This window comes from Vigna angularis, chromosome 2, assembly GCF_016808095.1.
Source record: "Vigna angularis cultivar LongXiaoDou No.4 chromosome 2, ASM1680809v1, whole genome shotgun sequence".
Taxonomy (NCBI): domain Eukaryota; kingdom Viridiplantae; phylum Streptophyta; class Magnoliopsida; order Fabales; family Fabaceae; genus Vigna; species Vigna angularis.
The window spans coordinates 10,856,193-10,879,500 of NC_068971.1; the positions used below are offsets into that span (position 1 = coordinate 10,856,193).

At 33.3% G+C, this 23,308-nt stretch overlaps 4 protein-coding genes across 4 annotated transcripts; 1 reads left to right on the forward strand and 3 right to left on the reverse strand.

The window, feature by feature from the left end:
• Window positions 1–388: 388 nt before the first annotated feature.
• On the reverse strand, window positions 389–3,126 carry LOC128195267 (uncharacterized). The gene is made up of 5 exons (XM_052872502.1): window positions 3,044–3,126; window positions 1,334–2,800; window positions 954–1,253; window positions 851–902; window positions 389–772 (listed from the first exon to the last, which is right to left on the reverse strand). The coding sequence occupies exons 1-5, from the start codon at window positions 3,124–3,126 to the stop codon at window positions 389–391; spliced, it is 2,286 nt and encodes a 761-aa protein (XP_052728462.1).
• A 5,083-nt stretch (window positions 3,127–8,209) lies between these two features.
• LOC108328655 (methylsterol monooxygenase 1-2) lies at window positions 8,210–12,746 on the forward strand. Its single transcript, XM_017562549.2, has 4 exons — window positions 8,210–8,581; window positions 11,497–11,819; window positions 12,238–12,385; window positions 12,574–12,746. The coding sequence occupies exons 1-4, from the start codon at window positions 8,252–8,254 to the stop codon at window positions 12,640–12,642; spliced, it is 870 nt and encodes a 289-aa protein (XP_017418038.1). The 5' UTR covers window positions 8,210–8,251; the 3' UTR covers window positions 12,643–12,746.
• A 924-nt stretch (window positions 12,747–13,670) lies between these two features.
• Window positions 13,671–23,094, reverse strand: LOC108326805 (uncharacterized). The gene is made up of 10 exons (XM_017560372.2): window positions 22,750–23,094; window positions 22,561–22,666; window positions 20,334–20,394; window positions 19,949–20,238; window positions 19,349–19,488; window positions 15,403–15,477; window positions 14,995–15,085; window positions 14,407–14,610; window positions 14,262–14,306; window positions 13,671–14,175 (listed from the first exon to the last, which is right to left on the reverse strand). Exons 1-10 carry the CDS (start codon window positions 22,945–22,947, stop codon window positions 14,090–14,092), a joined length of 1,296 nt encoding a protein of 431 aa, XP_017415861.1. The 5' UTR covers window positions 22,948–23,094; the 3' UTR covers window positions 13,671–14,089.
• LOC128195220 (uncharacterized) lies at window positions 15,614–19,323 on the reverse strand. The gene is made up of 2 exons (XM_052872354.1): window positions 17,041–19,323; window positions 15,614–16,933 (listed from the first exon to the last, which is right to left on the reverse strand). The coding sequence occupies exons 1-2, from the start codon at window positions 17,967–17,969 to the stop codon at window positions 16,840–16,842; spliced, it is 1,023 nt and encodes a 340-aa protein (XP_052728314.1). The 5' UTR covers window positions 17,970–19,323; the 3' UTR covers window positions 15,614–16,839.
• Window positions 23,095–23,308: the final 214 nt, after the last annotated feature.

Below are 23,308 nucleotides of genomic sequence, written 5' to 3' on the forward strand. Positions count from 1 at the left end.
AAGATTGCTTAAAATAAATTCTTACTAATTGATTATACATCACTTGTGAAAGAATAAATATATCTATAATAAAATTTAGGGATCTCGCAGTATACATACTCTTGGTTTTCTGTTGGTTTGAAAGACTTGACTGCTATTTGTTTCCCTGTAACCAAGGTTGTCAAACTCGAGAGTTTACGTAAACTCGTGAGAGTCTAGTAAACTCGACTCGTAAACTCGACTCGTAAACTCGTAAGAGTTTACTTTGTATGAAAAAAATATAAATAACATTCTAATTCAAATAAGATAACAAAATTATATAAATTGAAATACATAAGTTCATAGAAATATTGTTCATAACAAAAAGATATAATGTAAAATATAAATTGAAATGTCAAAGTCTCTATGCCTAATCCTCTAATCCTCTAATAATGGCATCATCATCTCCATCTCCATCATCATCATCATCTAACTCTTCCTCTAATGAATGTTGTGCTTGTGCATCCTCATTGTTCTCAAATGTTATGTTATCAAGATCAAGAGCATCTAAAATAGGATCTGTTGTTGCTCCATCTAAGTGAACATTTTCACTATCATTTTCACCTTCAACTTGATCAATCTCAACAACATCATCTGTCTTTTCAGCTATCCATTCATCATCTGATTCTATGTCATCAAATGGAAGAGCTATAGTTTTTCGAATTTGTCTACTTTTCAGCTTGGAGTTATACATCACATAAACTAAATCATTCATCTTTTTTTGATGTAAACGATTCCTTCTCTTTGTATGAACCTAAAATGAAAGATAATATTTTTAGTGAAGATATAAACATAATAAAGGAATTTATAAATTAAAAATAATTTAAATTACCATTTCAAATGAACTCCAATTACGCTCACATCCAGAAGAACTACAAGTCAAGCTTAGAATTCGAATAGCAAATCTCTTCAACTCTGGAGTTCCATCACCAAACATGTCCCACCATTCCCCAGGATTTAACTCTTTCCTACACTCTTTTGCATCTTCCATTCCAAACAGGCCTCTAGCATTATGAAATTCAACAATTTGTAAATTAATTTTTCTTCTTTCTGCCATATCTGGTATCAGTCTTCTCATGCAAAAATACAATCCTTCTTTCACCTCTCCACCATCATCAGATCTAAAGTTAGGTTCATAGTGGAAATGAGGGTTTAGAAAATAGGCAGCTGCATGCAAAGGCCTATGAAGTTGATTATCCAATTGAGCATCAATTATTCTCCAAACCTCTTCATAACTACATCAATCATGCTATATCAGAAATAATCTAACACATAAGTAATTAAACATTGAATGAGTAAAAGTTTGAAAATTTACCTCTTTTTGATATTGTTAAAGTTAGACCTAATCTTCTCTTTTGCACAGTCCATCTCTTCATAAATGAAACCCATTACAGGTTTTACATCTGAGTCCACTAATCTTAAGACAACCATGAGAGGGGCAGCAACTTTCAAGCATATGGAGACATTCTTCCAAAATCGGCTATCTAATACTACATGTGCTACTTTTCTCCCCTCTTGTGAAGTTCCAAACTTGCTTGTCTTCCATTCCTCATAGCTGAACATGGTCAACAACGATGCCTTCAATTCATGAAGACAAGCAAGAGTTAAATAAGCCGTGGCAAATCTAGTCACACCCGGTCTTATAAGGTCTCTACCTTTAGTAAACTTTTTCAATAAGGAAATCAACATTGATCTCCCATAAATGTAAGTTGTAATTTTTCTTCCCTTCTTAATGGTCAATTCATGGACCTTCAAATTTTTTTCAAAATCTTCGAATATCAAATCAATGCAATGTGCTGCACATGGAGTCCAATACAATTTTTCCCTCTTTTGCATCAACAACTCTCCGGCTGCCTTGAAATTTGCAGCATTATCAGTGACAACTTGAACAACATTTTCTTCTCCAACAAACTCGACAACATCATCCAACATTTTGAAAACTTTATCAGCTGTTTTTGAAATGTCTGAAGTGTCAAGTGAATAAAGAAAAACCGTCCCTCTAGGACTATTCACCAAGAAGTTGCAAATAGAACGTCTTTTTCTATCCGTCCAACCATCAGACATAATTGTACATCCAATTTTCTTCCACTCCTCCTTATATTCCTCAAGATTTGCATTTGTTTTCTTCACAGCTTGTTTCAAGAGCTTATCTCTAATATCATGATAAGATGGTGGTTTGTATCCAACTCCATACTTACCAATCATTTCACACATCTTTGCAAATGCTGGATTTCTAATTACATTGAAAGGAATGACATTGGTGTAAAAGAATTCAGCAACTTGAGCATCAACTTCTTCTTTGTATCCTTTTTTCATCATTTGATTTATAGTTGCTTGAACTCCCCCCTTACTAGTAGTAGCAACTTTTTCTTTTCCTTTAAAACCGAATACCTTGTGTCCTCCTTCAAAATTTTCACTTTCTTCCTCGTCTTCACCGATATTTATCTTTCTTTTCTTTAATGAAGCATTCTTAGCTTCTGCAACTACTTTTATCATCAAATTTTTTATTTCATCCGGAACATAAGCACAAGGCTCAGAATCTTCTCTAGTTCCAACAAGATGATGCTTAAATCTAAATATGCCTCCACTTACAATCTTTGAGCAATAGTTGCATTTCACTTTTCTTCCATTACCATTAACATCAAATCCATATTTCCATCCAATATCAGATCGGTTTCCTGGAGCATTTTTACTTCTACTTCTACTAACTGATGAAGATACACTTGGATTAACTTCTCCTGAATTTGATGCGTTTCCCGACATAGTGAAGTAAGCTTTTTCACTACAAATATAAAAAATAAAATGTCCAAAAGTTTAAAAATGGAATAAAAACTTGCGTAGTGGTGCAGTGCAGTGCCCGTAATATATTTCTCCCCTCTAATGATGTTGTAAAGTGGTGCAGTGCAGTGCCCATTTTCTTTAGTAAAAGAATAAAAAATTCATTTCCTAATAAAATCATACAGGGTCACGGTGTAGTGCCCGTTATTCTAAAATCATAACTTTAGAATAACAAAACTTCACCCACCACCAGCGGCTGGAAGAAGAAGGGCATACCAGAAGTTGCGACGCGAGGAAGGCGGTGAGGATGGCGGCGATGACGGCGGCCATTGTGACAGTGATCGCAAACCAGGCGAACGACGACGGGGACGAAACGCGACCATGCACGGCTACTGAATGAGCGACGACGACGACGATCAGCAACCGGACCAAGCGCGATCACGAGCGGAGCTTGACCACGAGCGACGAAGATCAGTGGTGGAGTGAAAACCAGGCGAACGACGACTGGGACGAAACGCTAAACAGTGGTGGAGTGAAAATCAGGTTTTAAACCGTAAACAAAACGACCCTTCTTTTCTTCGTTTCTGGCTTTTTTCGAACTTGCTAAATCGCTGTGCAATCGCGATTCCGAACGATTCCACCGAGTCCATGTCCAATTCTACCGAGTTCAGTCCAAAAACGAGTTTGGTACCGAGTTAACTCGGCAACCATGACTGAAAACGTAAACTCGAACGAGTTAACGAGTTAACTCGCGAGTTTGATAACCATGCCTGTAACAATGAAGTGGTGACAATCCTGCAGTCCAATTCTTTCAGTTTAGTTTACAAAAAAATGAAGGATAATCAGATAAGAAAGTTTAAAAGATGTTTGTGCATACCCATGGAGCTGTTGATGGTAGCGGCGGAGGATGTCTCCAACACCGACAACATCCAAAGCATTCCAATCATTTTGCCATAAGGACAAAGAAAAGCCAGTGGTGTTTCTAGGTGCTACATGCCATTCCATGGGAACAAAAATTTTAGACAAAACTAGCTCCCATGATAATAATGGCCTACAGTGATTGTAGTAATTCTTATTATATATCACAAGAAAATCTTCATGGACTCGAAAAAAATGTAAATTCCAGACAAGACAACCTAACTACAACTCTTTATCCTACGAAAGAACAACAAATCCAACTAAATGTTAACCCAACTCCAAAGGACTACAAAGAAGTAGAAAACAAGTTTGATTATATCAGAGCCATCTTGCAAGATATTCTCTGCAGTTATAATTGAGGTTGACACCATCCAATTGTGAAAAACTTCACATCCTTTAAGATCCTGTAGAGGATGAGGCATCCACTGAGGTGTACAATTTTCATGATCCAATCAATCATTTTCCACAAGCAGAACTTAAAAGTATATGAATCCTTCAAAGGAATTAGAAACATCTAAGTAAAATTGATCATCAAATAATGTGATATATGTTAAAATTATATATACAGACAGCAGGAACCTATTGTTTACCTGAGGAAGTAATGGATCATGAATATATCGTTTCTCAACTTCACCGTATATTGGTATCTGTTGATGAACCTTGATAAACCCTCTGATAGAAACATTTTTTTTCCCAAATCACCACCAATCAGACCCATTTGATTCATCAACCACATGTTCCTCCCATTCACAGGCACCGATCCCCAACCAATCAACTTCCCAACACCCTTGGAACTCAAAACCCCTTTCACAACCCTAATCCTTGCATCCCTAAAAGGAACCAAACACTTCTCCCTGGCGAAGCCAGCACATTTCTCCTTAGCCACGGCGAAACAATCCACCCTATCCCGCACTTCGCACTCCTCCCGTTCCTTAAGATTGTGAAGTGTGAGGCCCGCCAGAGCCTTCCACCACGTAGGCTTATAATTCCTGGAAGTGTTGACGGCACATCCGATCCTCGCTCCCTCCTCGCATTGCTCAACGATTTTGCTCTCATAGGCAACGAACGAAGACGCCCACACACAACGGTTTATGGAAACTCAAGCGACAATGACGAGCCACGGGGCGAACGACGCACACTCAGTAACGAAGGACGAAGGGCGTAGGGTAAATAACCAATAAATTTTCATAAGTGAAATGAAGAAAAAGACCTGTGAAAGGAAGAAGAGCTTGTGAAATGAAGAAGAACTTAACTGAAGAAAAAACACAAATAAAGGAAGAAAAGCCTGTGAAATAAAGAAGAACTTAATTGAAGGAAGCACAAATCAGCGACCGAGATATATTTAACATTTGCAGGCGGTTTCCTTAAAACCGCCGGAAAGTTGGGGAGGTTTTCTAATCCGCCGAAAATAAACCTTCAGTATTTTATATTATTTTTGTAGTGACATGTCTACATGTTTGTTTGTTTTTTTATTGATAAAATATAATAAGATTATAATTATAAAAGTAAATATAAATAATTTTTATAATTTTATTATATATAAATTTTATTTATTTTATAAATATTTTTCTTGTAAAAATATTGTACTTTAAAATATGATTAATTTTAAAAAAAATATCACATTTAAAACAAAAAAGTCACTCGAATATTAAAATTTATAAGATAACTATTTTATTTTTAAACATTAATAAAATTTTGAAAAGATATGTGTACACAACCATAATCTTGCATGATAAGTAACATCCCATAATCTTGCACTTGATAATTCATAGTTGATATATTGTAGTATTACACCACCATTCACTTTGGATATAAAGGATTTCATACATGATATATATATATATATATATATATATATATATATATATATATATATATATATATATATATGTTTTAAACTCATATTTCAACTACAAACTCATAAATATAACTCGAACTCTTCTAATTAATTCTTCTATCTCTTTCTTCATTGGCACTGAATTGGACGACATTCCTTCATCTGCTCCCGTATAACGAATTATACGATCATCACACAAACACAAACACAAACAAGTTGGGTGAGTTAAATAGCAACAAATCATTTATAAAACATGCATAATTACTTTGATGCACTCAACAAACATCATATAATAATTATGTCAGACACCCTCATACCATCATACAACAATCGCACCATAGACACTCATCCCATCATACCACAATCCCTAATAGACACTCATCCCATCGTACCACAATACCCAATAGACACTCATCCGGATGATACGTTGATGAGTAGTCACGGAAGGTTATGCACTTGTGATGACCTCTACTTCTTCTTACAAATACACTTCCAAAATACTCCATACCATCCACAAGGTTAGTCCTCAACACTATGTCCAAAACTGGCACATAGACCAGGACCTCCTGCCCCTCTCACCACATAACCCATCCTTCTCTACTTGAGACCGAATGATTATTAGAGTATCAGGATAACCTCCAACAACAGGACCCTCAACATCAACATATACACTAATACCATGTCATTACAGAATCTCTCAACGAGACTCATATCATGCTCATATTCCTCAACTCATACTATACCATTACAAAATCTCTCCATAATACTCATATCATGTTCAGATGCATAAATTTAAATCCAATATAATAAAATACAATCATCACAAAAATCATACAAAATGAATATATCACAAAATAAATTAAAAATAATAAAATATCACTATAAATGGTCAATATGATCACCATATGACTTTACTGGATTTGACCAGGGTTCCTCAACTAGTTAGCTCCCCCTACCTATATTCCAGACTTGATTTTTTTTTTTAATTAATTTATTTCTTTACAAAAATTTATATTTAGAGAAATGTATTTTACTAGGTTTGAACTCATGTCCCAAGTGTTACAAGGTGTTTACCATCTGAGCTACTATAAAATTTTGTTTAACTTATTACGTTTTATTTATATATGCTTATTAATTATATTTTCCATTCACAAAGAAATTTATTACTACTAGTAATAAAATTGTTACTATTAAGGTGAATATTTTTCATGGGTCTTACAATAAGGTTATATATCAATAACATAATATTTTAAAAAATAATTTTTATTCAAACTTAATTACTAGAATGATTCTTATTTTAGAAGAATGTGTCAACATGGTTTGTTTTTAATATTGTTCAATTTCATTTTTAAATTTGTTAATTACATTAATCAAATCCATTTTTATTGACTCTGTTTAAATTAATATATAATATTAACTGATTAGGCATGTTTTTTTGTTAAACATAAGAATTCTGTAATGTGAAAATTTGGATTGATGAAAAAGATAAAAAAAAAATTTTGGCGACTTTAACATATATATAATTATTTAAAGTCGTGTATCATATAATTAACTAAAGCGTTAAGAGGTCAGAAGATTGTTGGAGAGCTTGTCTAAGCATATGGATAACTTAAATAGCTCAGCAAAGCATCCAAAGAGCTCAACTAAATGCATGAAGAACTAAAATAACTCGGATAGACATATAGAGAGCTCAGTAAAGTACATAGATAAGTCAGATAACTCGGCAATACATCCCTAAAGCTCGGTAATGTCCATCAAGAAATCAAATAGCTTGTGGAAAGTCTAGTAAAGGTCGGTATAAGGTGCAAAAAACTTAAATAGTTCGGTGGAAGTTCAGATTTGGTCTGTCTTTTCCGAGCTCTCTGGATGTATGATCGAGCTATCTGACTTCTTCATACACTTTACGAAGTTCTCTAAATGTTTTGTCGAGTTATTTGAGTTTTTCATACACTTAGTCAAACTATCCATATGTCTTGTGAAACTGTTTGAGTTCTTCATGCTCTTAGCCAAGTTCTTCGGATGTCTTGTAGACTTTTTAACACTTCCATTAATTATGTGGTGTACGACTTCAAATAATTAAATTTTGCAAATTTTTACACATATACATTATCCTTTGCCACATCACCACACTCTTAACATCGATTTTGAAAAATTAACGACAAAGACTTGATTAATACACATTAACAAAATTAAAAACAAAATTAACACAAAATTAAAAATAGGAATCAAATTCACACACTATTTCCAAAATATAGACTATAAGAATAATTGAGTCTTTTATTTATTATTCTTTAACAAACATATCCGGTAGCAACATTTATTTACTTTTAAATGAAACAAACCATGAGTATAAATTCAATCATATTAAAATAGAAATACATATACAGTGTGTTCTCAAAATGTCATATTTTCAATCATAAATAATGTATACTAACACCATGGTTAAAAGAAAAGAACTCCCTTAATTAAAAAAAAAAAAGTTGATGGAAGAATCCACTAAACAAGTAATAAATGAATACAACAAAAAAGTTAAGACATTTTATATATCACTAAAAGCAGTCATTAATACATCTAAACAAAACATTTCTCTTGCACCATCATTTTCAAAGAATAAGCTTAGTCATTGGAATATGTATATACACTCCTATTTCTCTTCTTCCTCTTTCTCAGTAGTTTTCTCATCTCTCCCAAATATTCAGAATGCTTCCTTACCATACCCTTCAAGAAGCAGAAGTTGCCCTAGGAAGAGGACTAACCCTTCCTCAGACAATATGGTTCAAATATTCTGCAAACAAACCTGATTTTCTGCTTCATTGTCACAACTCTCTATTCTTGTTGTTCTTTTATTCTATTGCTCCTATTCCATTCTTATTGATGGAGCTTGGTGGGAACTACAAACTAAACAAACATAAGATTCAGCCCAAGGTGAAAAGAACATTCTGGGAAATGTTCAAATGCTACAAAGATGTCGTGCACACCTTTGTCATTGCAGTTACTCCACTTCAGATCATTTCTTATCCCACCATCAAGGTAAGTTCTTTCTTTCTTTCCGAGTCTAATCTTCATATATCATGTTAGTATAAAGACTTTTGCATTTAATTGCTTAAAATTCATTCTAAATATAAGTTAAACATATTTAACCATTAAATTTATTAAAGCTATCATATCCTATGTTAATGTTGTAATCCAATCTACTTTACATAATTATTACAACCTTAACAATCTTAATTTTAGATCATTCACAAAACAATAGATGATTTGAATATTTTCTAATATATGGAATAATTTATTATTATATAAGATAGGAAATAATAAATACAGTGAATGCAATCTTAGACTAATAACTCTTTTAACAGCATATAAGTTAAACATATATATTAACCATTTAATCATTAAATTATAAGATGTTATCTTAATGATGCATACGAGAAGTAAAATATTTAGTCATATATTATGAATCTGTGAAGTTTTTATTCTCCTAATCCGAAAGTAAAACATTATTAAGGTTTGAGGATAATCATAAGACTCTATCAAAGTGACATATATTTTCATTAATATCCTAACCTTTGAAAATAATTTATTCGTATAATATGTTTTTGATTGTTCTAATTTATGAGAATTAATTGATCAATTAATATTTCAGTATGGTTGTTCAAACCATCAATTCATCAATTAATTTTTCAGTACGGTTGTTCGACTAAAAGAAATTAGTTTATTATGAATATGTAAAAGTTTAGTGATAGTTTTCTCATCAAACAAATTCATAATTTTTTTTGGAAACTACTTTATCTGTTCTCATATTTAAGAACAAAAATATAAATGACGTAATTTAGTGTAAGATTTTATCTTAAATATAATAATTTTTATTTTTACTTTATTTAATGACTTTTCTTTTAAAAAAAATATATAACTAATGTCTTGTCTTTGGTTGCAATATTGTATGTCTCATCTTTCTATGTAAAATACAGTTGTTTATTTATTTTTTTACTAATTTAATAATAAAGACACTTTAGGTAACAAATAAATATTTAAATTTAATGCAATTAAATTATCTCTCTAATTTATGTGAATTTATTTGTTTTTTTCTTGTAATATAAATGAATAGACAAAAACATCAATATCCAGGTGTAAGCATGAATCCAAGTGGTTTCAATAAATTTCAATCAAATCACAAAATTTAAAATCTAAGAAAAGTGTCGCACTCACCAACATTCCTCTAAAGATCTATATATACCAATGATTGTAGTAAGTTTTTTCCACAAAATAAAAATAAACTATAAATACACCACTTTTTAATCAATTTTATTATATTAAGACAGGTAAAATAATTAATTTAAAGAAAAGTTAAATAAAAATTAGTATTACATTGAAGTTGAGAATATTATTATTGTTTTAAAAAATAATAATTTTTGAAAAAAATAGGTTAAATAACCTTTTTTCTATTTAATCTTTTAAATTTCTTCTCTTTAATTTGAATGATTTCAATTTGATTTTATATATTTTTTTAAAATGAATAAATGATTTTATTTATAGTCATGTTATGGTTATTGTATCATTTGTTATTTTTGTACTGCATATTATTATTTTAACATTATAATTATCAATTATGATAAAATTATATTAACTTTTTTTAAAAAAATATATATCAAATTATCAACACGGAAAGTGAAACAAACATAATAATATATAGATAAGAAAAACTATTAAATCGAACAAAATAATAGAGACAGCATGTGAAACAAAGTGGTAGGTATAATTTACTTTGCAATTAATGGAACTTTGAATTTTATAAAATAATTCTAATTTGCTATATAAAAGTTTACATTTGTGGCTCGTTCTTGCAAAATATTTTCTAATAAAATAAATAGAGACAGCATGTGAAACAAAGTGGTAGGTATAATTTTCTAATTTGCAAAAAGAAAAAATAAATAATAAATAAAATAAAATCTTTATTAATAAAATTTTATACATTTGTGGCTCGTTCTTGCCTAAAGAAGAAAAAAAAAACATATAATTGTCATTATAATTTGTTAATTCCAGTTTACAATATGATCTGTTTTAACGATCAGATTTTCTTCAATGTTAAAAATATCAAGCAGGACATGTGAGCCTTTGTTTTATTTATAAGTTAAATATAAATTCATGATTTACATTTAAACTAAAAATTACTTTTAAATAAGTTTTACTTTTTATATCTAAAACTCTAGAACTCCAATTATAATCTCCACTATACCACTTTAATTTGTGAAAATGGATGTAATTGCAGTTAAGATGCATAAAATCTATAAACTAAATTAAATTAAATTTTAAAATTGATTTAAATCTCTAAAGTAGTTACACGAATTAAATTGAATTATGCAATGATTTAAATAAACTTAACTCAAATATATAATTTTTTTTAATGAATTAAAACATTTTGTATAATATCCGTTGTTTCAGTTATCTATGATAATCATGTTCGGTATTCACAATCACTCTAGTTGAGACATTGAAAAGTACCATTTATTTCAAGGCTTGAGACACGGTCCCCTCTAACCTTTTTATTAATTTTTTTTAATAACATTTGCTTCATTAAAGTTTGATTTCCAAATAAATATTAATAATTTTATTAGTTTTTATAATTATGTACATGTGTAAATTTATTTTTTGTAAAAATTTAGTCACACATTTAGTTTTATTTTCAAATTTAATAATTTTAATTTACCATTAGTCTTGATTTTGTGTGTGTATATATATTGTAGAAAGTAGGAAATGTTAACGTAACTATAAGTGATTAAAATAAAAAAAATATTAGCTTAAATATTAATATCAATGTTTTAAAAAGTAGGTTATTATTTATATGATATATTGTGTTGGATCGAATTCTTTTAAATTGAAAATTTAAAAGATAAAAAAAGTGATATTAAAATGTTGTAAGGATTGAAATTGTAGTTTTCCTTTTTCAGTGGATTGGGATCAGAACTGGTTTGTCACTGCCATCGGGCTGGGAATTATTTTGGCAGATATTAGTTTACTTTGTCATAGAAGATTATTTGGGCTATTGGATTCACAGGATGCTCCATTACAAATGGGCCTATCAGAAGATCCACAAGGTTCATCATGAATATTCGGCACCAATTGGGCTATCAGCACCTTATGCCCATTGGGCCGAGATAATCATATTGGGTATCCCCGCATTTATTGGCCCAGTACTAGTACCAGGCCACATAACAACCTATTGGTTATGGTTCATTTTGCGCCAGATAGAAGCCATTGAGACTCATAGCGGGTAATTATTTTTTCAGGAGATTTCTTTTTACACCCTTATAATTTCTTCCTGCACCTCATAAATATTAAAATTTCTGCTTTGTCCTTATCATTGTTCAATTTGGAACAAGCTTTTGAATTCAATAGTCACTTTCAAACTATCCCATGTGAGCTTTTCTTTTTGGAAATAACTTTTAAATTATATGATTTTTAGAATTACTATTTCCATTTATACAGTCTAAAATTTCAAGAAAGAGAACAACTCAGACAAGAAGAGTGTAAATAAGAAATCCAGTTACTGATTTTTATGGTTAATTTTTTTTATTACATACTCTTTTTCATGCAATTACAAATATAACCTTCATTAAATTCTTTTAATAATGTTTAAAATACATAAAGTAATTATTTTAAAATGTTATTTATCTTATGATATGGTTAAGGTATGATTTTCCTTGGAGTTGCACAAAGTTTATACCATTTTATGGAGGAGCAGCATTCCATGACTACCATCACTATGTTGGTGAAAAAACTCAAAGCAACTTTGCCTCAGTATTTACCTATTGTGACTACATTTATGGAACTCATAAGGTAACCTTCATCTTTCTAAATAATTGCTTTAAGCATTAGTTAATGTTTTTATTCTATTTATATATATATATATATATATATATATATATATATATATATATATATATATAACATTTGAAAATTTCAATATTTCAGTAAAAGATAACTCATCATTGTACTAATAGGGTTCCTACACCTTATTTTTGCAGGGCTACCAATACATAAAACAGAAGGGAAGGGAAAATTCTACTTACACCAAAAAGTACAAGATGAAGTAGCTGTGTTATGCTTTCAGCTTTAAAATTGGCTCTATGGTCAAATAAATAAAGAAATAAAGTTTGCATAAATAACTTAATTGTTCTCTAAAAAAACTTAAACTATCTACGTGTTGTGTTCAAATTTATTGATTAATTATATTTTTATTTCAACGTTATGATTTAATTATATTTATATTTAACACAATAGAAACTTACATTGTGTGGTTCATATTTTCTATTTTCCACATTTATGCTAAAAGGTTTTTATACAGATTTATATGTTGTTTATAAAACTAATACGAACACCGAATTAAACAATATTTTAAATATTGATTGATATAAATGATAGTGATGTGTGTCCTTTAAGTAGATTAATAATTTATTTATTTCCAGTAAGAAAATTATTAACTTATTTACTATTAGGTTTTCAACCTCTCTAGATATTTTAGTTTAATCCAATAAAAGGGAGTTAATTTACTTATGACAGTATATTAATTGCTTTTTTTTCCTTTTAAATTATTCGATCTGTAACAACTTAAAAGGTTAAAAAATTTAATAAACCTTATTAACTCGCATTTAAAAAAAAAAATTATGTGGTGTTGAATATTTAGATTTGTTAGTACTTGGGTCTGAAATGTTTTTTGCAATTCAAAATTATAATTTTGTCTTCCATATTATGACGGTTACATATTATAGTTTTATAGATTTGTAGTGGTATTGAATTTATGCTACTTAGGTGTATAATTTGACTGTGACTTAATATGCATAAACATGTTTTAAGAAGATATCTTTTTTTACTTACAATGCAACAAAATTAGTGACGACTCACAAATATGTTTTCAATTCAAATTCTAAAATAATTTTTATTTAGGTGTACAATGTATAATTTTTATACCATTTTAGCTCCATAATTTTTGAGTCTGTACTTTTTTTATTATCCTTAATTCTTTGTTTTCAGTTTCTAGGTTGCAACTTCGGTTGTACCTTCGTACTTACTTTTAACCTAAACAAGAGTTTAATAGTTCGGTTGTGGACTTGTAGCACAAAAGTGCATGAAAATGATTTCTTTTGATGACATAAACTGTAGTCACTTTGATGACATAAACTGTAGTCACCAGCAACACGTCCATTATGTTCTCTCCCACAGCACTAAAACACTATTCTCGCATCACTTCATGATTCATGTCAACCTCACTAGCACAACCAAAACCAAACCCAACAACATTATCTATGTGTCTATAAATTATTTATCACAAAAATTCGGAAATGTACAAGTCTAAAGCAGCAACTAAAGGGACTTTGTATCATTAAGCTCGTCATAGTTTCTCATTCATCTTTCAAAAGAGACCATGCAGCTCTAATCAAGTTGTGAAGAGAAACTTTTGAAGCATCTGTCTTTAATGGAAATTAGTTGTCAGTGCGAGCATAGGAATGCTAATGATGGCAATTGGTGCACTAGCTCAGTGGTTTAGGATGAAGGTATAGACGGAGATGCCCACAACTTTACTTTCTTGTCAGCACTGGCTGTGGCCAAAACCAAGACTTTATTATTTCCTGCAAAAATTTGTGTGGAAATTTGTCAAGAACACGGTAAATTATGTGAAGGACCAAAAGGAATGAAGTCAGATTAGCGTCATTACCCATTGGAATAGCTTTAGGAGACCAGGAAACGCAAGAAATGTCACCTGCAAATGAAAACAATAATCAAGGACAGGAAGATCACAAATAGAAAATTACTTTATATGTTGCAAGGGAACAACTAAAAGAGTTGATGATTGGACATACTGTCATGGGCTTTCTCAGCTGTATCCAAAACCTTTCCAGTATCAACACATAACCACTGCAATGTGGAACCATGGGTAGCAGCCAAAATTTTTCCATCCGGGGAAATACTAAGGCGGTCATAGTGCAAAGTAGCACCAGAAGAATCGCGAAGAGGAATAGGGAACACCTTCAGTGTCTTAGGATCCTCATCAAAGTGATATCGAACTTCAGAATACAAGGAAAATAAGGTGAGATGAATTGAATTAATTAACAACCTAGTCCTTAAGACAGCACATATGAACATTTGGATAAGAACCCTACTTGCCCAAACCCCATGGAGGAAATAATACCATTGACTGATCAAATAACAAACCCATTTATCAGGTCAAATAAATTAACACGCACAAAAGAAAACATGTCCGTTTTCAGCTATAGAATCTCATCAAAGTGCTGTTTTGAATTCTTTACTAATAGCATGAGGCATGACCAAATATTCTTGTTTACAATCTTTAAAAGTATTTGCAACTGCAGTCGACACCAAGAGTTTGCTAGAAAAATAAAACCAATTATATAAGTAAAAAAAATAATCATCTTTCAGAATGTGCTCACCATTGATATTCCATATTCTCATTGTACCATCCTTGGATGCAGTGATTATTTGCTCAGAATTCGGTGTAAAGCATAACCAAGTCACAGCACTCTGACACACAAGTAATAAACATATAATCATAATAGTCAATATTTAAATGCAGGCATGCCTTCATGAAAATTGTTCATGCACATCATGCTCATGAAATTTCCATTGACCCAAGATATTCTAATATAATACATGAAATATAAGACTACTGCATAAAAAGTATATGAAAATTAATCTACAGTGTACCTTTTATATAAACAGAGTAGCAATGCATTATAGAAGGAAAAAAATCATCTTTGAATTTTTTGGCTTAAAAGTCTATATAAGTATAAATGGGAGATTAAATTAAATTTTAAGTCACCCCAAATAATAATGCTAACCTTATGCCCCTTGAGCTGCATAACATTTAAAACTTCCTTGGCAGATCCATCCTTCGCATAAACAATCTCCCAGACCTGCCAAACATTGTAAACAAGAAAAAATGGAGAATACATAAAGATATGTTTAAAAACAGAAGCAATAACATTCTAATAAACGTTGCCAATCAAAAAATATAATACAAAGCATAGTAATTATGAGATATAAAGAAGATTGGGAGAAAATATCCCTTATGTGTTTAGACTACACATAGGGTAGTTTATTTATATTGTAAGATATGGGCCAATGCCCTTAATACATAATAGACTAAGCCCAAATAACAGAAAGACACATCTTAACATCTAACACTCCCCCTCAAGCTGGAGCATATAAATCATATGTTCCAAGCTTGTTACAAAGATAATTAATTCTAGGTCCTCGTAAGGACTTAGTGAATATGTCTGCCAACTGGTTGCTTGAGTTAACAAACTCAGTCTTGATATCTCCGGATATGATTTTTTCTCGAATGAAATGACAATCAACTTCAATGTGTTTGGTTCTCTCATGGAAGACAGGATTAGAGCTAATATGGAGAGCAGCTTGATTATCACATATAAGTATCATGTGAGTGACATCTCCAAATTTCAATTCACTAAGCAATTGTTTAAGCCACACAAGCTCGCAAGTAGCTGATGCCATAGCTCTATATTCTGCTTCTGCACTCGACCTTGCCACAACACTTTGCTTCTTACTTTTCCAAGATATCAAGTTGCTACCAATAGAGACACAATATCCAGAAGTAGACCTCCTATCAGAAGGGGAACCAGCCCAATCAGCATCTGAATAGCAAACGATCTTTGTATCGTTGTTAGGGCCATATAGCAAACCTTTTCCAGGTGATCTTTTAATATACTTCAGTATACGAACAACTGCATCCCAATGGTCTTCACATGGGGAGTTTAGAAATTGACTCACCACACTAACTGCGAAGGAAATGTCAGGACGCGTAACAGTAAGATAGTTTAATTTACCAACTAGTCTTCTGTACCGTTCAGGATCTGAGAAAGGCTCCCCCTGATTTGGTAGGAGTTTGATGTTAGGGTCCATAGGTGTCTCAACAGATTTACAGTTCATTAACCCTGTTTCCTCCAAGATGTCTAACGCATACTTCCTCTGAGATATGACAATACCATCATTGGATTGTGCTACTTCAATACCCAAAAAGTACCGGAGTTTGCCAAGATCTTTGGTTTGAAAATGATGACAAAGGTGTTGTTTCATCTGAGAGATGCCAAGATAGTCGCTTCCTGTGAGAACAATATCATCGACATACACTATTAAATAGATACATCCAGCACTCGAGTGGCGATAGAACACTGAATGATCCGCTTCACTGCGAGACATACCAAATTGTTGAACAACACAACTGAATTTACCAAACCAGGCCCGAGGAGACTGTTTTAGGCCATACAAGGATTTGCGAAGACGACATACCAATCCAGAGGACTCCCCCTGAGCAACAAAGCCAGGCGGTTGCTCCATATAAATTTCTTCCTGCAAATCACCATTGAGAAAAGGAGTGAGTTAGACCAACAAAAGGTGTACCTGTACGTGCAACAGATGCAGATGTAGTGGAACCAGAGTGTTGATGATCCTCATACCATCTGAGAAATTCGTTAAAGATTGCAGGTTTGTCTACGATATTAGATGAAGTAGGATGGTCTGCAGACGGTGATCGGGGAGGTGGATCAGAATTTGCCACTGCTACAGGTCGAGGAGGACGTCCATGGAGAGCATAACATCTATCAATCTTGTGGCCTAACTTGCCACAATGGTCACATTTTGGACGTCCTTTACTTGGCTTGCGAGACCGACTTCGATCATCACGTTGAGCAGCCATAACAGAGGAATCATCAGTACGAGGAGATGTCTCAGTGACGGGTTTGCTCGGTATACGCAAAAGAGCAGAACAAGTAGAAGTAAAGTTGGGTATGACAGGAGAACCCAAAATCTGATCACGGACATGAGAAACATCATCAGAGAGTCCGTATAATGCCAACAACATGAAGAACTTTGATCGTTGTTCCAATTCTTCAGCAGGAGTGGAAGCAGGAGGTAATATATCATTAAAGTCATGAAGAAGGGCATGAATTTTACCCAAATATTCTGCCATGGGACCAGGATTGCGCGGACCAATAACAGTTAATAGGTCCTGACAAACACCATAAAGACGCTGAGTGTCATTTGTGTATAACAACTTCGCTTGTGCCCATACTTCTGAACATGTCTCATAGGATCGAAACATTTGTTTCAGTGAGGAGTGAATGGTGGACTTTATAACAATGCATAACTGAGCATCAATTTTCATCCAGCGGGAAGTGTCATCTATGAGAGCAGTAGTCACATTTTGAGTAAGATGATCTAAGTACCCCTGACTCTTCAGCCAAAGTTTGATGTCGGACGCCCAGGTTGCATAATTTGTGCCATCTAACTTGTCAATGGACAAGTGTACATTCACATAATTAGTATATATTGAGGGATCAGAAGATGAGCCACCAATAGAGGTGTTTGTAGACGAGGAAGACGCCATGGAGAGGGAGAAACCCTAAAAATTCAAAGTGCTCCGATTGACGCAACGACTACAGATCCAGAAAGAGGGCGAGGAGGCGATCACGGCGGTGCTGATCGGCGGCGGAAAGCTCCGGCGACGCGCCGGCACGCGCGGCGGCAGCGGCGGCAGCGGCGACTCTTGCGGCGGCGCGTGGAGGCGCGTGAGAGCTCCGATCGCGGCGATCTTCGTGCGACGGTGGTCGCCCGGCCGAGACGCTTCGGATGGTGTGGTCGCCGGTCGATTCTGGAGCTCCGGCGACGGCGGCGACGGCGCGGCGGCGGCGGCGGCGACGGCGCGGCGGTGGCGACGGCAGCGGCGGCGACGCGACAACAGCAGCAGTGGGTGCCGGAGACCGTGGAGTTGACTGGAACTATTCCTGTGCTCTAGATACCATATGAGATATAAAGAAGATTGGGAGAAAATATCCCTTATGTGTTTAGACTACACATAGGGTAGTTTATTTATATTGTAAGATATGGGCCAATGCCCTTAATACATAATAGACTAAGCCCAAATAACAGAAAGACACATCTTAACATCTAACAGTAATGAATAATGGTGTATTGCGAAGCTCCCTGAGGTCATCTAACAAATTGTTAGACAACTGTATTCTATTCATGTCAAAGACAAATTACAAGTGATTGCAATATTATATTTAATTTGATTTATTCTGGCTTTCACAATTTGTATGGTGCAGTTTCAAGTGATATATACTTGCTGCTATCTTGGTTCTTGAATAGGCAAAGTTATTGACAGATTATAAACAAAAAAGACTTGATTAGTAATTTGATCCCTATATTTAAAATATGATTCACTTTGATTTATATATTTTTCTTTTTGACTCAATTGAGTCTCAATATGTTTTAAATAGAGTTAATTTGGTCCTTTCCATTAAATTAGCATTAACCCCGTTTCGAAAGTGTCACATCCCCCGTTTTATCTCCTTTTTGCTTTAAGTAAAATATTCTTCACAATCCCTGCTTTTACATTTGTTTTTCTACCTAAATAGATGAAACAGACTAATTAATTTAGTTTCTAAAGTCAAGTTTTTTCCACAAATTCATTTGTCTACACTGGTCTTACAACATTAGAAATCATTTGGCTAAAACTGTTCATTGACCATTGACAAAATTAAAATAAAAGCTGTTGTGTATACATATATATGGAGAGAGAGAACAGTGAAAAAGGAAGGTGATTGGATATACAAACTTCACATGCTTAAACTTCAACCCTAGCTAGTTAAAAATAAAGCTTAAAGGATACGTCTTACTGCATAGTACTAGTTGCCCCTCTATGGGTGCACACATAATAAATAAGTAATTCAAAAAAAAAAAATAGATGCGCGCATTAAACCTCACCTTCACATCTGCAGTAAATGCTGCTGCAGCAATAAAACGACCATTGGGTGATATAGCAGCCATGTTATTTTTCAATTGATTTGTATCCACATGACCAACACTCTTCCCGGTTTTTCCATGCCAAACAATGATATCAGTCCCTGAATTAGAAATCAAATTTAGGATAGCTTAGAGAAAGCCAACATCAAGTATTAAATTTCAGCAAAAAGACAGACAATAATTTCATTAGCAACTTCAATTAAATGTACAATACAGTGCCTTTGATTTATAAGCAGCATAAATCTCACACCACATCCAAATTTTAGTTAACAATTCAATTTTTCTTACTCAGAAGTTCCAAGGTTATATGTCAGACGGTATAGGTAGCTTAGATGTTTGCAGTATTTAGTGGTGAAATAAATATGATCTACTTAAATCATTTTATGGACCCTTCCCCATATATGGGTTTATTTTCGTGCAAGCTACTTCTGATTAAAATTGAATTCCCTTCATAATCGCAGCATACTATTAGGTGAGAAGACCCTGAATATATAAATAAATTATGACAGACAGACAGAACATTTTCTTAGATTCCAATGGGAAATGGTGTCGGAAAGATACCTTCTGAACAAGAGGCAATAATTGTACTTCCATCACCACTTCCATAAGTTGCTGAGGCTCCAAACATGGTCAATATTGACTTTTTATCATGAACTTTGTGATGCTCCCACTTAATTTCTGGTAGAGGAAGTTTTGTTTGTTTATTTTCTGAAGATACAGGCTTCCCTTCTCCATACATATATAATGAAGAACCAGAAAGAGTATAAGATGACACAACAATGGAGGACGCATCATCAGAAAACACAACTGCTGTTGGATGACCACCAGCAGGTAAATTAATCCTTAGAAACCTGCAAAAGAATAGAGACAATAAAATTTATGCATATGAGATATGATTGACATTTACTTTCTATGATGTCCCAAGAGGCTTATAAAATTCACATACTTGAAACTTTTACTTGAAGCATCATCCAACTTAAACACTCTCACAACTCCATCAGCGCAAGCTGTTTGCACAGACAATATAAAGTAGGAATGTAAGAAAAAAATTCCACATAATGCTTAATTGCTTTAAGAGGTGAAAATAAATAAAGAACAGAACCATAAGAACATGAAGGAATCTTAGGTCAAAGAAATCTACAAAGGAAATTAGAAAATCAACAATGATGGTTGAAAAGTAAGAGTCAATACAAGTGATCACTTTGAGACAGTAAGGAACATTAATAAGGAGGCTCCAAATGCTGAGCACTACTTTCACAGTTGCTTCTTTGTCATTGAGTAGAGTGGTTTGTCCTCAAAAAAAGAAAAATTTAAGCCTAATTTAACTTTACAAAATTGGTTTGGTAAGACGACATTTTCATCTACTTATATCCTATAATTTGGTCTTATCTCTAGTCAATATAAATTCTTCAACAGTTTGTCCATAACTTCAATGATATACCATTGTCTCTTAAACATGTTATGGCCTATGGGGGAAATAATATTTTTATGGCAGCTCAGGTCATGGTATTTTAAGTACATATAGTTTCTTTTTGGTGCAGAAAGACTGCTTGAGTCAGCAGCGTTTTACAGCTACTTTGGTCCTTTGGTTTTGGTTTCGTTGTTTTGACAGGTAATATATTGTCCACCAAGTATTATTTTCACTTATCTACCTGATGAAGTTTCTTGTTTAACAAAGTATTCAGAATAATGAACATATCAACAATGAAGTCAAGACGGGTTTTTCTTTTTAGTAGAAAATAAGTATAACTAGAAATTTTTAATTAAAGACACACATAGGTTCGTAGAAATGGAAATATTTGTAAATAGATCCATACTTACATGCAAGCTCCAAATTTAGTACCCATACCCATATCCTACGCATACCTATATACCCCGGCCTGAAAACATACTTGATTTTGGCTAAAAGAAATATGTTTTCACTTTTAACATATCTTCTTTTGACAAACTAATAAAGTAAAAAACTATACTACCAATATTAATATGAAAAACTTCACAAAACCACTAGCATTAGTAAAAAATGCAACATCTAACTCGTATTCACTGCCACTAGGTTCCAAACCCAATTGTCACCCCATGCTTCTTACCCACATTGTAGGATTCTTTGAGTGGACATACTGGGAAGAATTGGTTCAAAACCTGGGAGTTGTAGATCCGATGATTCCCAAGCCATGACCCAACCCATACACAAGAGACTTGACACCACCTCTAATCCAAAACCTTAAAAAAAATGAGTTTATGGGTCTTTCTTCTCATATATTGCTCACCCCACTCATCTGCACTCAATGGGGGACTCCCAACTCCACACTTGAATTCCTCACAATCTCACCCATGAATGTGAGTCTCCATACATTACAAATTCCCTCTCTATCATGAAAGTGTTCTACCCATGAGTCCTCTACTCAATAACACTTCCCACATATGACGCAAATTGTTGGGTTTCTCGAGTAGACATATTGAGGAGAGTCGACACAAAACTTGAGAGTTATGGATCCAATGAGTCCCTCCCGAGCCATGAGTGAACCCATAACCAAGAGACTTGACACCACCTCTAACTCAATACCTTAAAACAATGAATTTATAGATCTTTCTCCTTATATATTGCTCACCTCACTCATCTCCAATCAACGTGACTCCTGACCTCACACCTGAATTCCTCACACACTTCATAATAGTCTTAAAAATTGAGTTTTAAGTCTAAGGGTCAGTTTTGACCAGTTTTCCATGAGCACTTCTATTTTGGGAGAGAAAAATAAGAAAAAAAACGAATGAGTTTCTCCATGAGTTAAAATTAACTAACTTATGCACAAGAGGTTACAAAAGAGAGTTTCCACAAATTTGCTTATACACAAGCTACGGAGAAACTAATTTTTATGTCTGTTCCTATTTTTTCCTCTTAGAAGCGTTTATAGAGAAATCTAAATAGGCCCTCAGTCGACCCACAAAATTGAATTATACGGTAAAAGTTATTATCCACTTATATACTATATTGTGAAACTATCTCTAGTCAATTATTCAATTATCTCTGGTCAATCAACACATAATGCAAAGAAAAATAAGTGAACTAAGAAACACAGATCTTACAACTGAGGAAAATAAGAGGCACAAGAGAAGTGAACTAAGCATGGCAATGAAAATTGACGAATTCATCTTTAAAAGGAACCGTATTACACCTGTTGCCAAATTGCGTCCATCGTGGGAGAAGCATATCCCTGTTACCGCATCACCATGGCCCTTCAAGGTATTCAAATCCAACGGATGGTGTCGCTTGTTTTGATCCTAAACCCATAAGAGAAACCACATTTTCTAAACCAAAGCAAACAAAACACGGAAATGAGAAGAAGTTCAGGATTGGAAGCTACCTTGTCGGAGGAATGGGGTTTGGAGAGAGGCTTCTTGGGAAGAGGTTTGGAGGTAGGGTTGGGATTGGGATCGATATTGGGTTTGGCGATGGATCGAACTTCGGATTGGCGCTTGCGGAAGTAGGAGTTGAAGAAGAGAAAGGCAATGATTGCACCCAACACGAGCGAAAGCGCTACGATGGGTAACGCTGGATCCATTTCAGAAAGAAGAAGAAGAAGAATAACAAGAACAAGGACTAGAACAAGGGTTTGATTTTGTCAAGGTAATGCTTAGTGTGTGCGAATGTTGTTGCTGTAGCAGTTGCACGCGTCGACTCTTAATCAAACCGTGGATTTGCGCGTCGTGCGCAGAGATATGCAGTTGCAATTTGCATACATTTTTTTTTAATGATTATATAAAAGTTAAAATATTAAGATTTATACAACATTTTATGTTTTGTAATTTGATTTAAAATAGATTTATACATTAGAAATAAAAACTTTCGTAGTAAATGAAAAGTAAAAGAAAGTTTCGAACAAAGAAAATAAACTAATATTTTGTTCCTTCAATTTTTTTTTA

What these genes read in the sequence shown, in the direction of transcription:
- LOC128195267 (XM_052872502.1), bottom strand. Translation starts at nt 3,126, where the DNA reads ATGGCCGCCGTCATCGCCGCCATCCTCACCGCCTTCCTCGCGTCGCAA. An exon ending in TCTTCTTCCAGCCGCTGGTG is followed by an intron (nt 2,801 to 3,043) that starts GTGGGTGAAGTT and finishes TTATATTTGTAG; the next exon opens with TGAAAAAGCTTACTTCACTA. An exon ending in TTTAACAATATCAAAAAGAG is followed by an intron (nt 1,254 to 1,333) that starts GTAAATTTTCAA and finishes TGATTGATGTAG; the next exon opens with TTATGAAGAGGTTTGGAGAA.
- LOC108326805 (XM_017560372.2), bottom strand. Translation starts at nt 22,947, where the DNA reads ATGGATCCAGCGTTACCCATCGTAGCGCTTTCGCTCGTGTTGGGTGCA. An exon ending in AACCCCATTCCTCCGACAAG is followed by an intron (nt 22,667 to 22,749) that starts GTAGCTTCCAAT and finishes TTATGGGTTTAG; the next exon opens with GATCAAAACAAGCGACACCA. An exon ending in TGCAGCTCAAGGGGCATAAG is followed by an intron (nt 15,086 to 15,402) that starts GTTAGCATTATT and finishes CTTGTGTGTCAG; the next exon opens with AGTGCTGTGACTTGGTTATG.
- LOC108328655 (XM_017562549.2), top strand. Translation starts at nt 8,252, where the DNA reads ATGCTTCCTTACCATACCCTTCAAGAAGCAGAAGTTGCCCTAGGAAGA. An exon ending in TTTCTTATCCCACCATCAAG is followed by an intron (nt 8,582 to 11,496) that starts GTAAGTTCTTTC and finishes TTCCTTTTTCAG; the next exon opens with TGGATTGGGATCAGAACTGG. An exon ending in GCCATTGAGACTCATAGCGG is followed by an intron (nt 11,820 to 12,237) that starts GTAATTATTTTT and finishes GATATGGTTAAG; the next exon opens with GTATGATTTTCCTTGGAGTT.
- LOC128195220 (XM_052872354.1), bottom strand. Translation starts at nt 17,969, where the DNA reads ATGGCGTCTTCCTCGTCTACAAACACCTCTATTGGTGGCTCATCTTCT. An exon ending in TTTAACGAATTTCTCAGATG is followed by an intron (nt 16,934 to 17,040) that starts GTATGAGGATCA and finishes GGTGATTTGCAG; the next exon opens with GAAGAAATTTATATGGAGCA.